Source organism: Asterias amurensis, chromosome 5 (assembly GCF_032118995.1).
Source record: "Asterias amurensis chromosome 5, ASM3211899v1".
Classification (NCBI taxonomy): domain Eukaryota; kingdom Metazoa; phylum Echinodermata; class Asteroidea; order Forcipulatida; family Asteriidae; genus Asterias; species Asterias amurensis.
Window position 1 is genome coordinate 24,709,192 of NC_092652.1, and position 13,527 is coordinate 24,722,718.

Below are 13,527 nucleotides of genomic sequence, written 5' to 3' on the forward strand. Positions count from 1 at the left end.
ATCAGTGCTTGGAGTAATTCATAACTTTTTCTTTGTTTGAAAAACAAATTGAATCAAACATTCTTTTCTGGAGGGTTTCATTTTGGTCATATCAAACCGAACAAATCGGCTGATAAAAAAAGCAAAGTTAAGTCTTCAGCGTTAGGGTTTTTTGATACATATTGATGAGCCTTCAGGATTCAATTTTACCTTACTTCTAGATAAAGAAATGTACAATAAAACAGCCTTTGAGAAAGACTATACTACTAGGGCCAAAATGTCAGGCCATTAACTATTTTTTCAACAATGAAAGAGGGGACCTTACAGGTCTCAAAATGTGCAAGATTTGCACCATCTACTGGTTAATACATGACTTTCTAGTACAGTTGAAATTCAAACAATTATCATTTTCAGCTTACCTCTTCTCTGGTGCCTCTTTATTTTGCACGGTCCGGACGCACACCATGGATCTAGTCTGGCGCCCAATGGAACACATCCCTTCAACCCCCTCCAACACTACAGGTTTAAGACCACCTACACATTCGCTCCATTCTGACGTGCTCCAAGCGAACTGGGCACAGCTGTGTTCGTTACAGGCTCGGGTCTCTATTAGATGCCGTTGGAGAGGGCATTCGTGGCCTCCTGTAATCGGCAGAAGAATAGAGAAAAGAATTCAAAACTTATTATTACAGGCTCGTAACAACAGGGGTGGCCTTCTTGCCTTAGTCCCTTCACTTTGTTATAGTGAAAATTTTAAAGTATAAAAACGTCCAAACCAACTGGCAGTGGTGAGTCTGGATCTTCTTAATTCTTAAAACAATATTTTAGCCGATGAGATCTGCCAAGAAACGAAGGTGAAGATGGAACTTTTCATTAGTTTCAGGGATTGCGCATATTTGGCAGATTCAAGAGTTCAAACATAATGAAAAATTTACACTAAAAATTAAAACAAGTTGGAATTTTAATTTTGTTGCAAAGTGCACAAAATCTAGTTACTTTGTGAAAACAAAGTCTGTATAGCTTACACAGCAGGCACAGTGACAAACAACCAAAGTGCTCCAAGAAAGTTCTCGCTTTCGCAATTCATGTGAAGTATAAACCAGGCTTTATTTATCATCCATACCATTAGAAGGATATGCTCTGATGGTTCTATATCTGGTCTCCATGCCTCCTTTACCGCATGCTTGAGTACAGGGACTCCATGCGGCCCAGTTGTCCACTACGCAGTCATTCGGACACGGCAGCCAACACAATTCAGACATCTCAGGCTTGGGCGTTATACTCAAACATAACTCTTCATCGACAGTATTCTAAGAGAAGATGGAACAAGAGAATTATAACTTGGATTTGAACTTTTGCATGGTGACAGTTTAATCAGGGGCCAATTTCATGGAACAGCTTAGGCAAACTTAAGCACGAAAATAGCTTGCTTATTTTACACACGTTACTGGCCAAAATTCCATGCCATATACATTGCTTGTGACTTGTATTTAGCTGTTGCTTACTTAGCATAACAATTGAGTGGAGTCTTGGCCAGTAATTTGATTTTACTAAGCAAGTTTCTTTTGCTTAAACAAAGTTTTGTGCTTAAGCAGCTCCATGAAATTGGGACCAGGTGAGGTTTGTTGTAGCACCGTGTGTAATTCCTTCGAGTAGTGTTGGGTCTTGAAAGAACCGGCGTTTCGATCAATATGCTCTGAATCCGATTGTCTTCAGCAGAATGCTGGACTCTCTTAATAATTACCGTGGTGATAGAATGTGCTCATTGTTTGCAAAATGTTTCTAGGTACATCTATTGTGGACAGTAATACAACATACCATATTCGCAAAGTTAGAGGCTTAACTTTTACAGGCAGCTTGGAGGCAACCAACTACAGTGCATGCTTTAGGACTACTTTGGCAGAACACGAGTAATTTTTTCAAACCTTACAATCCCCAAGAAAAATACGTAAACATTCAAACGAGAATGAATTATCTTCTTGGAGATTGTCTGGGACTGGTTGTCAGTAAATTGCCCCGTGCTTAAATACTTTTTTGTGCTTAAAGACAGTGGACACTATTGGTAATTGTCAAAGACTTGTCTTCACAGTTGGTGTATCTCAACATATGCATAAAATAACAAACCTGTGAAAATTTGAGCTCAATCGGTCATCGAAGTTGCGAGATAATAATGAAAGAAAAATAACCCTTCTCACATGAAGTTGTGTGCGTTTAGATGGTTGATTTCGAGACCTAAACTTGAGGTCTCGAAATCAAATTTGTGGAAAATTACATCTTTCTCGAAAACTATGGCACTTCAGAGGGAGCCGTTTCTCACAATGTTTTATAATATCAATCTCTCCCCATTACTTGTAATCAAGACAGGTTTTATGATAATAATTATTTTCAGAAATTACAAATAGTGTCCACTGCCTTTAAAGGAACACGTTGCCTTGGATCGGTCGAGTTGGTCTTTGAAAAGCGTTTGTAACCGTTTTTTATAAAATGCATATGGGTAGAAAGATGTTGTAAAAGTAGAATACAATGATCCACACAAACATGCCTCGAAATTGCGTGGTTTTCCTTTTACCTTGTCGACTAACACGTCAGCCATTTATGGGGGTCAAAATTTTGACTCCCATAAATGGCCGACCATGTTAGTTCGCACAGTAGAAGGAAAACCACGCAATTTCGAGGCAAACTTGTGTGGATCATTGTATTCTACTTTTAAAACATCTTTCCAACCATATGCATTTTATAAAAAACGGTTACAAACGCTTTTGTTTTGACCAACTCATCCGATCCAAGGCAACGTGTTCCTTTAAGTAGACATGTTTTGCATGTCAGTAATGTCAGTCCACACAAATTTCTCACAAGTCAAGCAGGAAAACTCATCGAACCCACTCTTTCATAAACATCACCTATTAATGTTTTTATTGAGAAAATAAATATTATACACAGCCACACAATAAGTCTATACTGTGATGATGTGTGTTGTTTATTTATGGCATTGGATAATAAGAAGATGGTAACAACGCAACCAAGGTAATGTATTATGACGTTAACGCAATATAATGACGTTAGTGCCTTGAGCTGCAACTGAAGGTAATGAACACACAACTTAAAATGCGCAATATTGCCAAATTTAATATTTAAGAAATCAAAGTGAGAATAACATATACTTTTTTAGTATTATCTTATTGGCAGATGCTAGCAACTAGCTTAAAGGGACACATTACGTTCAGATTTGGTACTTTGGGTTATGAACAGTATTTGTGGCTCTGAAAACATCAGACAACACAAACAAGGGCTTATGTTCCTTTATTTTTTAAACTTCCACTTAGATACTGAACAAAAAAATTAATACACATCAAAGATTAATCATAGTCACTTAATAATACAAATTTATGATACTTGAAGTGAAGTATTTGCAAATTGTATGTAGCATACACAAGTGTATTTTATGGTTTGGGGTTTTGATACAGCACTGTGGAAACCAATTCTGAGAAATTTTTTTAAAAACTTTTATGTCTCTGTAAAACAAAACAAAACTTGCAATACAACTTTAAGTCTGAACTGAAATATATCCATAAAAACACTCATTAATAACTTCTCTATTTCCACATAAAATTGTTCTTAAAACTCTCTAGGGATAAAAAAAAATCAATTTATGTTCCTTATCTTTAGAAGTCACCATGAAAGGGTGTTTTGAAAAAGAAAGTTGTATTTATATGGCACAATGTAAGCAATTGCACAAATGTGTTTTTGCAAACTGAACCTCTGAGGGCTCCCTACGGCTTGTTATCATGAATGTAATATTCTATACCTGCTAGTTCATTTCAACATTTTATATAGAAAGGTGTTTTTTTTTCTTCTTATTTTTATCATAAGCATAGTATTATGTATAAAACATCCCAAGGCAATGGCTCTGAGAAACGGGTGAAACGCATCGCTATCATGCATGCCAAACGAATCAAGTAGACATAGATATTGATTTTTTTTTTTTCCACTATAAAGAAGTTCAAAGGGGTGCCTGGCGACTCAAAGACCACCTTGATATAAAAACAAAATACAGATATGTATATCAAACAAATCAAGACGGAAAAATAAAATCAGTGTATATATGACATTTAAGAATGTTGTTTTGTCACGATCAAGCTTATAAATCCTGATCATAGCCACGGCTATAACCCACGTAACAGTCGGACTGTTTTACTTGTGCTCCAGCATAGATAAGAAAAATGAAGGTAGACAAAAAACCTCCCCATTTCACAAGTACAAGACGAGCATAATGAACTTCCCCGAAGCCAGAGGCATTTATTTTTTCATTAAAAGTAGAGACACAGAGAGAGAGAGAGAGTGTGTGGATGGGCTGCTAGATTTGATTTAAGGTTCTGCCTTGCGCACCAACAAAACAATGTCAACCTTGGTCGTAGCACAAGGAGAACAGCGATGTTGATTTTTTTTTCTTCTTCTTCTCCGCCTTCTGTCTCAAGAAATGAAGAACCTTAGAAAGAAGAATGAGACAGACATAGACAACAGGGAGCCAATGCATGGATTAGGCTGGCTTCGACTCTAAAGAGAAGTGGCAGGTTGTGTGTGCTTTTCAAGCTGGTTCAACAACAACCCCTCTCTCTCTCTCTCTCTCTCTCTCTCTCTATCTCTCTCTTTCGGAGACAAGGAGGATGAGAATTATACACAATTATCTTAGTACATTTTATTGTTTGTTTGTTTTAGACAACTTGCTCATGGACAATCCTTGGGTGGCTCCTCGTTTACTTTGGAGTCTAATTAAACTGGCATTATTCAATGCTGGACTCAATGATTTTAGGTCATCAGGGAACCGACATTATGCTCGCAAACTTTGTATATGCCCGTTAGATTTAGTAGGATTTACAATACAATCAATTTCAGACTTAAAATTTCTGATTGCGGGTATAAAATTTACCCCCCCCCCCCCCAAAAAAAAAAAAACACCCGCAAAAACTAAAGGACCAAACAACAGTTAAACAAACAGTGATATAAAGTCTCCAGTACATAACAAAAACGTTTGTATCGTAAACTTTGGTGTGATCCCTGGCTATACAGCAGTTAACAGTTGCATGGCTGCTGACTGGCACCCCAAACAAAGATATTGAAAACATAGGGAGACCGCCAACTTAGGACAAGATAGCTCAGTTGGAGCGCCTTGAAGTCATTGGTTCAAATCCCGCTCTACTTCGTCAATTATTCTTTGTTCGACCCTAAATCAATTAAAAAAACAATTACCCAATCAGATCAGATTCCCTTGTGGATTATTAAGGATTCAATGTGTGGTGAAGAGGTTTCCAACTAGTGGTTTAATCCCAACGAGGCCTGGTTCTTGCTAATTTTACCGAGACGAAGTCGAGGTAAATTATCAAGAACCAGGCCTCGGCGGGTTTAAACCACTAGTTGAAAAGCGATTCAACATACTTTGACTCCCATTCATAAATACCTTTTTGGTCAAAAACATCCACACTTTTTGGTCAAAAAGTAAAATAAATGCAACAATTACAATTGTTCAATGATTTCTTTCAACACAACACCCCTCCAGCTATGAAATGATAAAGCCCTCTGCTGCCTCGGGTAAACAACTCCTTATAAGGGAATGCTGTGCGCGTCGCGTGATGTGGCACAACTGTCCCGGTCGTTGCTCTCGTTGACCAATAGGAACGAAGAAACTGTCTTATAAGAACAGGTGCATGGTCGCGTGTCACGCCCATGTTTCAACACTTTTTACTGGTCATAAACAACGGTTTATACACACCCACGTGACGCACTCTCCACCAATAGGAACAGCGAAACTGTCTGAGGTTTTTATGAATATTTATTTAATACAGTTGAACCACCCTCATGATAAAGACACCTCCCAAGTAAATAATTAGAAAAATAATGATATTTAAAAGTGTTTTTGAAAGAACTTCTTTAAGCCATTGCAGCCGACTAGAAAATCTCCACCTTACCAATGTTGCACTTCTTGCTTTAATCCCTACCGGGCTACACGAGTATTTGCAATGGTAATGACCAACTGCGGACGGCAAACTCGTGTTTCCTTCGACTTGATGTCACCAGTATTATCGATGGTTCTGATCATGTTTCTATACCTTGTCCTATACACCGGGCTACATTTCATCCGCATTGTTTATTTATTTATCTTGATGGGGTAGAGGGGGGATAAATTAATGTCTTTTGGGGGTAATCTTTTGCCAGCGTGTCTTCTTAACGAGCTCGAGTATGAATAAAACAAGATTTTGACAATCTGTTTTGGCTGATTATACTGAAATAATGACTCCCCGAGGGTCGGGCGGGGGTTTAGGAAAGTGCACTTTACGTGCTTAGGCTCAACACATTTTCTATGTTTCAATGAATTTGATACAAGGAGATGGTTCATTAATGGTGTTTGGTGCAGCACATTATTGCATTACTATCTCTATAACAAGAATGAAAATGTTTTTGAGAAAACATCATTAAAAGATTTATTAATGGTTTAGCCCCTCCTATTGTGTTTCCATTGTGTTTCGGGATTCTCATGAATTCTTTAGAGTTTTTTCTTTTCTTTGTTTTTGGAGGGGGGGGGGATTTCTGTACACAAGTATAAAGAGTGTGCCTACTACATGGCATGGGAACATTTTGAGTAATTTAACTTTTAAAAGTTTTGTAATTTTCATATTTCCATTGTTCACTTTTTCTTGTGTAATTTGTTAGGTTTTGTACTTAGTTGTTTGTCTTTGTGTCTTTTAAGGACTCCAATGGAAATAAGCGGTTTTCAGCTATTTTGGGCTATCCTTTACTCTGTATGCTTGATTTTAGTGCCGAATAAAAAAATAATAATAATAATAACAGCCCATGTCTCTGCTCGTCAGAATTTATCTCAATTCTCCCATAATAGAATCATCCCCACATCTCGCTACAATCACTCCTCACCTCCCAAGCCATTGCAGCAACGTTATCAAACTCAAAATGTCACATTGATTTCTCTCCCAATTCAACTCAAATAAAACCTCACAAATCATGTTTTTTATTTTGCTATTTGTATATACCAGCCGGGGAAGAGTATCACCAGTGTGACAGTGGCAGTGATAATTTACAATCCAACAGCAGCTGAATAGACATGATATAACTCAAATAACACCAGCTTCACATTTCATCATTTGAAAACATCCTCCCAACATTATTTTTAAAACAAGACAAATCATGTTTTTTATTTTGTTGTTTGTATATACTGGCTTGGAAAAGTATCGCCCGTGTGACAGTGGCAGTGTTAATTTACAATCCAACAGCTGAATAGACATGATATAGCTCAACTGACACCAACTTCACATTTCATCAATTTAAAACAACCTCCCAAATTCTTTTGTTAAACAATTTCTGCGCATGATTTACATCCAATTTCTGTGTTATGTTATTCTATGAATTATTGACATGACAGGTGTTGATTGGTTTTAAACGATGGCTGAACGGGAAATTAATCATGTTGTCAAAGGACGAGTTTCCCCCTCAACAACTGTCCGGTTTTAATCTTTCAATTATTTCCCTCAATGGTATTAAGGTCAAATCACTTCATATTTAATGGATTCAAATAACTCATGTGACTGTACAATCACTTTCTACAATTCCTGGTAAAATTCGCTGTCCATCTCCACCCCCCCCCTGATTGATGTATTTCACTAAAGCGTGGTTGGGTAGGCCTATTATTAAGTAGGTCTTTAATTAATAGTGGGGTTTTACAGCTTGCATGGTTAGTGTAGCACATTTTCAGTTTTAAAATAACTGTTGAATTTCCCTCACTGCAGTGCTTTTTATTATTATATATTTTCATACATATAGTATTTTAAGTGACCTGGACTTTCTTTGTGTTTTTTTTAAAATGTTTTATTAGAATTCTTGTCTATTTATTTTTCAATGCTTCTTTAAAATTCACTTTGAAAATCACCCGTGTTTTTAACATAATTGAATAAAATTTTGCAAAAAAAATTTAATGGCCTGACATTTCGACCCTAGCCGAGTCTTTCTCAAAGGCTAAAATGAAAAAATAAAAATTTAAAAATTTTATCTTGATAATAATTCACCTAAGCATTAACTGCAATACCTGATTCAAACAGGAAACTGCCTCGCTTACAAAACTGTGAACAGTCTTTTTCAGTTCTCATAAACGTTAACAAAAAGGCAGAGAGAGAAAAAAATCAGCTGATCACCTGAAAACATGCATGCCTGATGATGGAGATGGGTAAATTTCTCTCAATTCGGACAGACAGCACTTTACCTTACTTACCTCTACTGGGGCCTTATTCAATAACCCCAAACTCAATCTAGTGATTGCTCTTTTATTCTCTGACAAACAACCTTTCACACAATCACACTTCAATCATAAGACCTTCAATCAAAGCCTCACTTTCTTAAAGGACATTTAAAGACCCTGGAAATTTTTGGCTACATAATTAACTTTACGAAGAAAAAAAAGGGAATCGGAATTCGCAAGGACTAGAATCAAACTTATCGAGGCCTGTAGATTTTTTTCTCCTTGGGTTGATTCATTACAGTCAGCACTTCGCAGCTGCGGTGACAAACTTCACAGCCACGTAACTAATCCCCAACGCAAATGTTTCAAATAAAACCATTAAAAAGAAACAAGGACATTTGATTGATACATTACTGAACTGAAAAAGAATTTCAAATTTTAGTGGAGGAATTTATCTTACTTGATTAACGTCCAAGCAGGTGATATTCAGGTCTTGGGTGCCTTCCCCGCATCTAGCCGTGCTGTCGACCGGGACGCAGGCGCCCAGATCGTCTGCGTGCCATTTGAAGCAGAATGCGATGTCGCACGGCGCATACTCGGTCAAGTGAGGACAGTCTACTCCACCGTGCTCCGCTTCGGTGGCAACTTCTCGTTCTCTGATTTTGTGACCTGAAAGAGATATAAACAGGCATCGGGCCGGTCAGAAAACAGGATTTCAAGCTTTCCTGGAAAAAAACAATCTCTCTGTGTTAGCTTCGGGATCTGTATAGCACTTACTCAAATTGAGTATTTAAGTAACCTCCATGCGTTAGAATGCTTTGTAAAGTTTTAAACGCAGAGCGTCAAACACCATGCATTTAATACAAATTTCTTCTATGTCACTTGGAATAAGTGATATGTACGCACAATAAGCAAAGTCACAGTAATTCAACCACACTGCCAGTAGGAAAAGCATCAGTGATAAATCCCATCTGTATAAATACATTTTTTTCTCTTCAAAATTCACTCACACATGCCTTGTCAAACATGTCTGCTCATCAACTTCACGGCAAACATAAACTCGTTTGCAGCAAGCAACATTCAAGAAGACTGAACAAACTGGATGCCAACTCCATTGTACAGGATTTTCACGCTTGGCTCAACAAATGACAAATCCACATGTGGAAAGACATCTTAAGTGCTGTAGCCCCAGAATCCATAGCACAGAAAAAACAAAGTGACACAGGGATACGTGTACATCTGCTGGAACAGAATTTTCACCAAACATTGGACACATAAAGACAGTGTGTACAAACACTTGCACAGATACAAAAACATTTGCACAAAATCTTCCAAAAATGTGCAGCTGAGGTAATTGATCAAAACTTCCGTAGTAACTGAAAAACACAGAATGGAGATATTAAAAAACGTTGTAATCAAATTAAAAACCAATAGTACAATGGTTTGAAACTATTCTTCAGAAAATAACTGTTCAAAATCAATCAATGAAATCAAAGAATTCAAATCATGGCAAATCAACATCACACTGAACTGTCCAAAATAGAGAGAACAAAATGTGACTTCAGTTGATAAAAAATACAAAGTGAAAAAGGAAAATGATTTTAATAGACAGAAAAATACACACTTGGAAAATGTATTTATGTTAAGTTATATTTTTCATATAAAAATACACAACAAGAACCAGAAAGCACAGCAATAGGATATACCCCTGAACAAAGATATTGACAAAATAGGGAGACCACCAACATGAGAGCTAGATATCTAAGTCGGTAGAGCGATGGCACGTTAATCCGGACACAGGTTCAAGTCTCGTTTTAGTCAATTTCTTTGTTTAACTTTTTTTTTACCTAGTAAGTTTACCTTGTGGTTTATTACTTGATATTTTTTAAACTTCCAAGATTAAAATAAACATGTGAAGAGTATGACATAAACTTGTAAGAGGAACATTTTTTAAAAGAATGACACAAGTGGTGGTACCTAGTCTATCACTGTTTATTTTCTTTTTCCATGGGCAATATGTTAAAAAGCAAGCTTCATTCATGGGTAGGATTCAATGCCGATACCAACTTTACGACACTGCTGTGATTTTGGCAATGCAGATTGACCAATGAGACACATTATATCATTCCAAACTAACTTCTGACCAATCAGGTGTATCTATCAAGTGTCATTCAATAAGTCTTAACCAATCAGATGCAGATTCAGTCATGAGCTCACCTTGACTCATCAGAGAGATCAAGTTCATGTCAAATTCAGGGCTTGAATTTGGAGGGAAAATCCAAACTACTGCAGGGGTTGCAGCTCAACATTTGTAATGGGGCAAATTTGTTTTTGACAAGACCAGGGCCCAATTTCATGGCTCTGCTTACCGCCGAATTCTGTGCTTACGTGCAAGCGCCGAATTACTGCGCTAGCCTTGTAAGTGTAGAATGCCCAGTAACGTGGAGTACACACGTGCAGAAGCCAAAGTTCGCCACTAACCTGTGAAATAGGCTTGCCGTAAGCACAGAATTCCCTGCTTCCGTAAGCGCCGATTCTGTGCTTACGGTAAGCAGATCCATGAAATTGGGCCCAGATTTAAAATGAGTTGAACAAGCACTAAAAGTAGTTCTATCTATTTGCTACTTCGATACTCAACAGAATTGCTACTTCCATACACAACAAAATTGAAAGATATATCCGATTCTTTTTGAACTTTTTCCACAAAGATACTACACAAAAAGGTATTACTGTTATTAGTCAATTGAAAAACACAAGACCAACTGGCGTGTCCATTCGTGATTTTACTGGGCCATGTTAATGAGCCCTGAAAATACATTCAAAGTCACTAGAAATAATGTTAAAGGGTTTGATACATCATTGGTGTTTAGTATGCATTCATTTTATTCCTTGAATTAAAAGTAAACAAGACAACCCAAAACTGTGGGTACAATATTTTCGGAAAATATCAAGTTGCACTAAAAACATCTACTATACAAATTTGTACACATGTGCACATGTTTATGTTTCTTGGTTTTTTGTTCTTTTCCAAAGACCTGAGTGCCCGAGGGACAGTTTACTTGAGAAAATTTTTGAGACAATTAAAGTGCAGATTAGTTACAGTAACCAATCACGTATCAGTACCTTCAGGATTTAATAACATGCAAATACAATCTCTAAAGATGCTAAAAGGCAGAGCTTGAATCCACTAGAACAGGGGGTTTGTAAGACTTTCACTGGACCAGGAATTATTTTTACACATTCTGAAAATGTTTCATTCTTCGCTGATTTAACCACTTCACGTCAGATGACATGATTTTCTAGACTTATGTGAAATTTGTTAACACTTCCAATGTAGGCTTGTCTGCATGGACTTGTTTGGTTGTTGGGTTTCTGGCCCAATATGAAAGTCACTGGACTCTGGCTAGTGGGCCAGTGGTGGACCACTCTCCTCTGCAAGACACTAGATAAATACCTAATCAGACGGTCAAAAATGGTGACAGTAAAGACTGTTTTGAAATTAGAGGGGCACAAGGGGTAAGGGGCCACGGCCAATACAGAAAAGCATGCAGAGATAATTTTGTTTTGCTCGTTTTCTTAAGAAACAACAAAACAAAATTATTGTATTTGTAAAACACTTCAAATAGTGACTGTAAAATGCAACACAGTGGTCTTTCTTTCCCGAGAAAATATGCAACTATCGATCTCGAAATGCCACTGAAAACAAACAAACCACTGGAAAGGCGTCGTCAAATTTGAACGATCACTAACAGCAAGCGGTTGATAAAGAAGCTTTAGTCATGGTTAGTTTTATAGAAGCAAACAAGTAAACATTCCAATCTCTCGTACTTGTCGAAGTCAAACCTTGCTCAAGAAAAGCTACGGAATAGAACGTCACGACAACGGCACATTACACACAGAGCGAAGTGCACGGGTGCAGAGTTACAAGTGACTGGCATCACTAGTGGCGGGAGGTAATATGCTTCGGTGAGTTTGCTCAAAGAGGGGGAATAAAAAGAGGAAAGAAGAGGGTACTTGAAGTCACTTGCCTTCGATGACGTCGTCCAGGGTTCGATCCCAAACCGGGGTGGAAAGTGGATTAGGGTTTTCAGACTCTGCTTCGGAGGTGGGAAAGACAAATCGGTGAAAAGAAAAATGGCAGAAAGATGGTTGATAATGTTCTAGAAAAAAAGTAATCATAGCTGTTTAAGGAAGAGAAAGAGAGAAGAGCCATTTTTGTTTTGCAGCCAGTGTTTCATTATCTTCTTACCTTTGAGTTTCTTAGAGTTTTGCGGACTGCATTGGTCTGAGACACACTCGCTCCACTGACTCCATGGAGTGACCTGGCAGGGAGCTGGGCATGGTACACCACACTGACCAACCGGCTCTGGCTTAGCGTTGGGATTACACAGGGAGGAAGCGACTGGTGCTAGATAAAGAGTGTGGAAAGTTAGAAGATAAATTATTGCACTCCTTGTGAAATGTCTGTGAAATTGCGTGTGACAAGCACCCTTCACACGAGAGCAATTTAGCAAGGGTCCCTGGCAAAATTGTAGCAAGGTTATAAAATTTTACAAAATGTACATCGTGTGAAAGAACAACAGTTAATGCTACATTAATATTGATTTAGTCAATCAGGTAACCAAATTTACCTTGACCATTTCAGATTTTATTACACTTGAAAATTTATGTCTATTTCCAGATTAGTTAAGTTTTATATCAGTACCATTTTTTTTAAAGACAAAACCTCCTTTTCAAATCCTACAAAACCTCCTTTACCCAAAAATCTTTTTACAAAACTACTTTGGTGAACGATGTTATCATACTATGAGTTTAATAAGATGACTGATTCAACAATATTAAACCAATCAAGGTTCCAAAATGAGCAGTGCGTAAATACACCAAAAGAATTTATTTAATCTGAACTTTGGTAGCACTCTAAGGAACTATGCCATCACATAACGCAATATATATAAAAACAACCTGGGAGTTCAAATGACGCCCTCAGTATACCCTCTAAAAATAAATAAAACCATGAGACAACACCTTGCAGGTTTTATCCCGATAGGTCACTGCACTTCCGAGTTAACAAAATGAGATAATAAACAAAATATAAAAAACATCTTTAGGGGCGCTAATGAAAAGTTCAACAGCTTTTAGCGGACTAACATTACAATTTTCAATCACAGCTTGGCCAAAATTACAGGAAGGATTCTTCGGAGTAAAGATCTTCTATTCTCGACACAAGAACTCCTTATAAGAAAGAATTATCATATCGAATGTCTTAGATTACGCCCACCTTGCTGGCAAGAGCTCTCTCAAGCTAGTAT

At 37.5% G+C, this 13,527-nt stretch overlaps 1 protein-coding gene across 7 annotated transcripts in view; it reads right to left on the reverse strand.

Annotated features, from left to right (window-relative positions):
* The window catches only part of LOC139937048 (thrombospondin type-1 domain-containing protein 7A-like), a 228,683-nt gene that overhangs the window by 28,191 nt on the left and 186,965 nt on the right, over window positions 1–13,527 (reverse strand). For all 7 annotated transcript variants that reach the window (XM_071932020.1, XM_071932016.1, XM_071932019.1 and 4 more), the window contains 4 exons: window positions 12,468–12,626; window positions 8,679–8,887; window positions 1,103–1,289; window positions 399–621 (listed from right to left, as the gene is read on the reverse strand). In XM_071932020.1, the coding sequence (XP_071788121.1) occupies window positions 399–621; window positions 1,103–1,289; window positions 8,679–8,887; window positions 12,468–12,626 (778 nt within the window). The remainder of the gene's footprint in view (window positions 1–398; window positions 622–1,102; window positions 1,290–8,678; window positions 8,888–12,467; window positions 12,627–13,527) is intronic.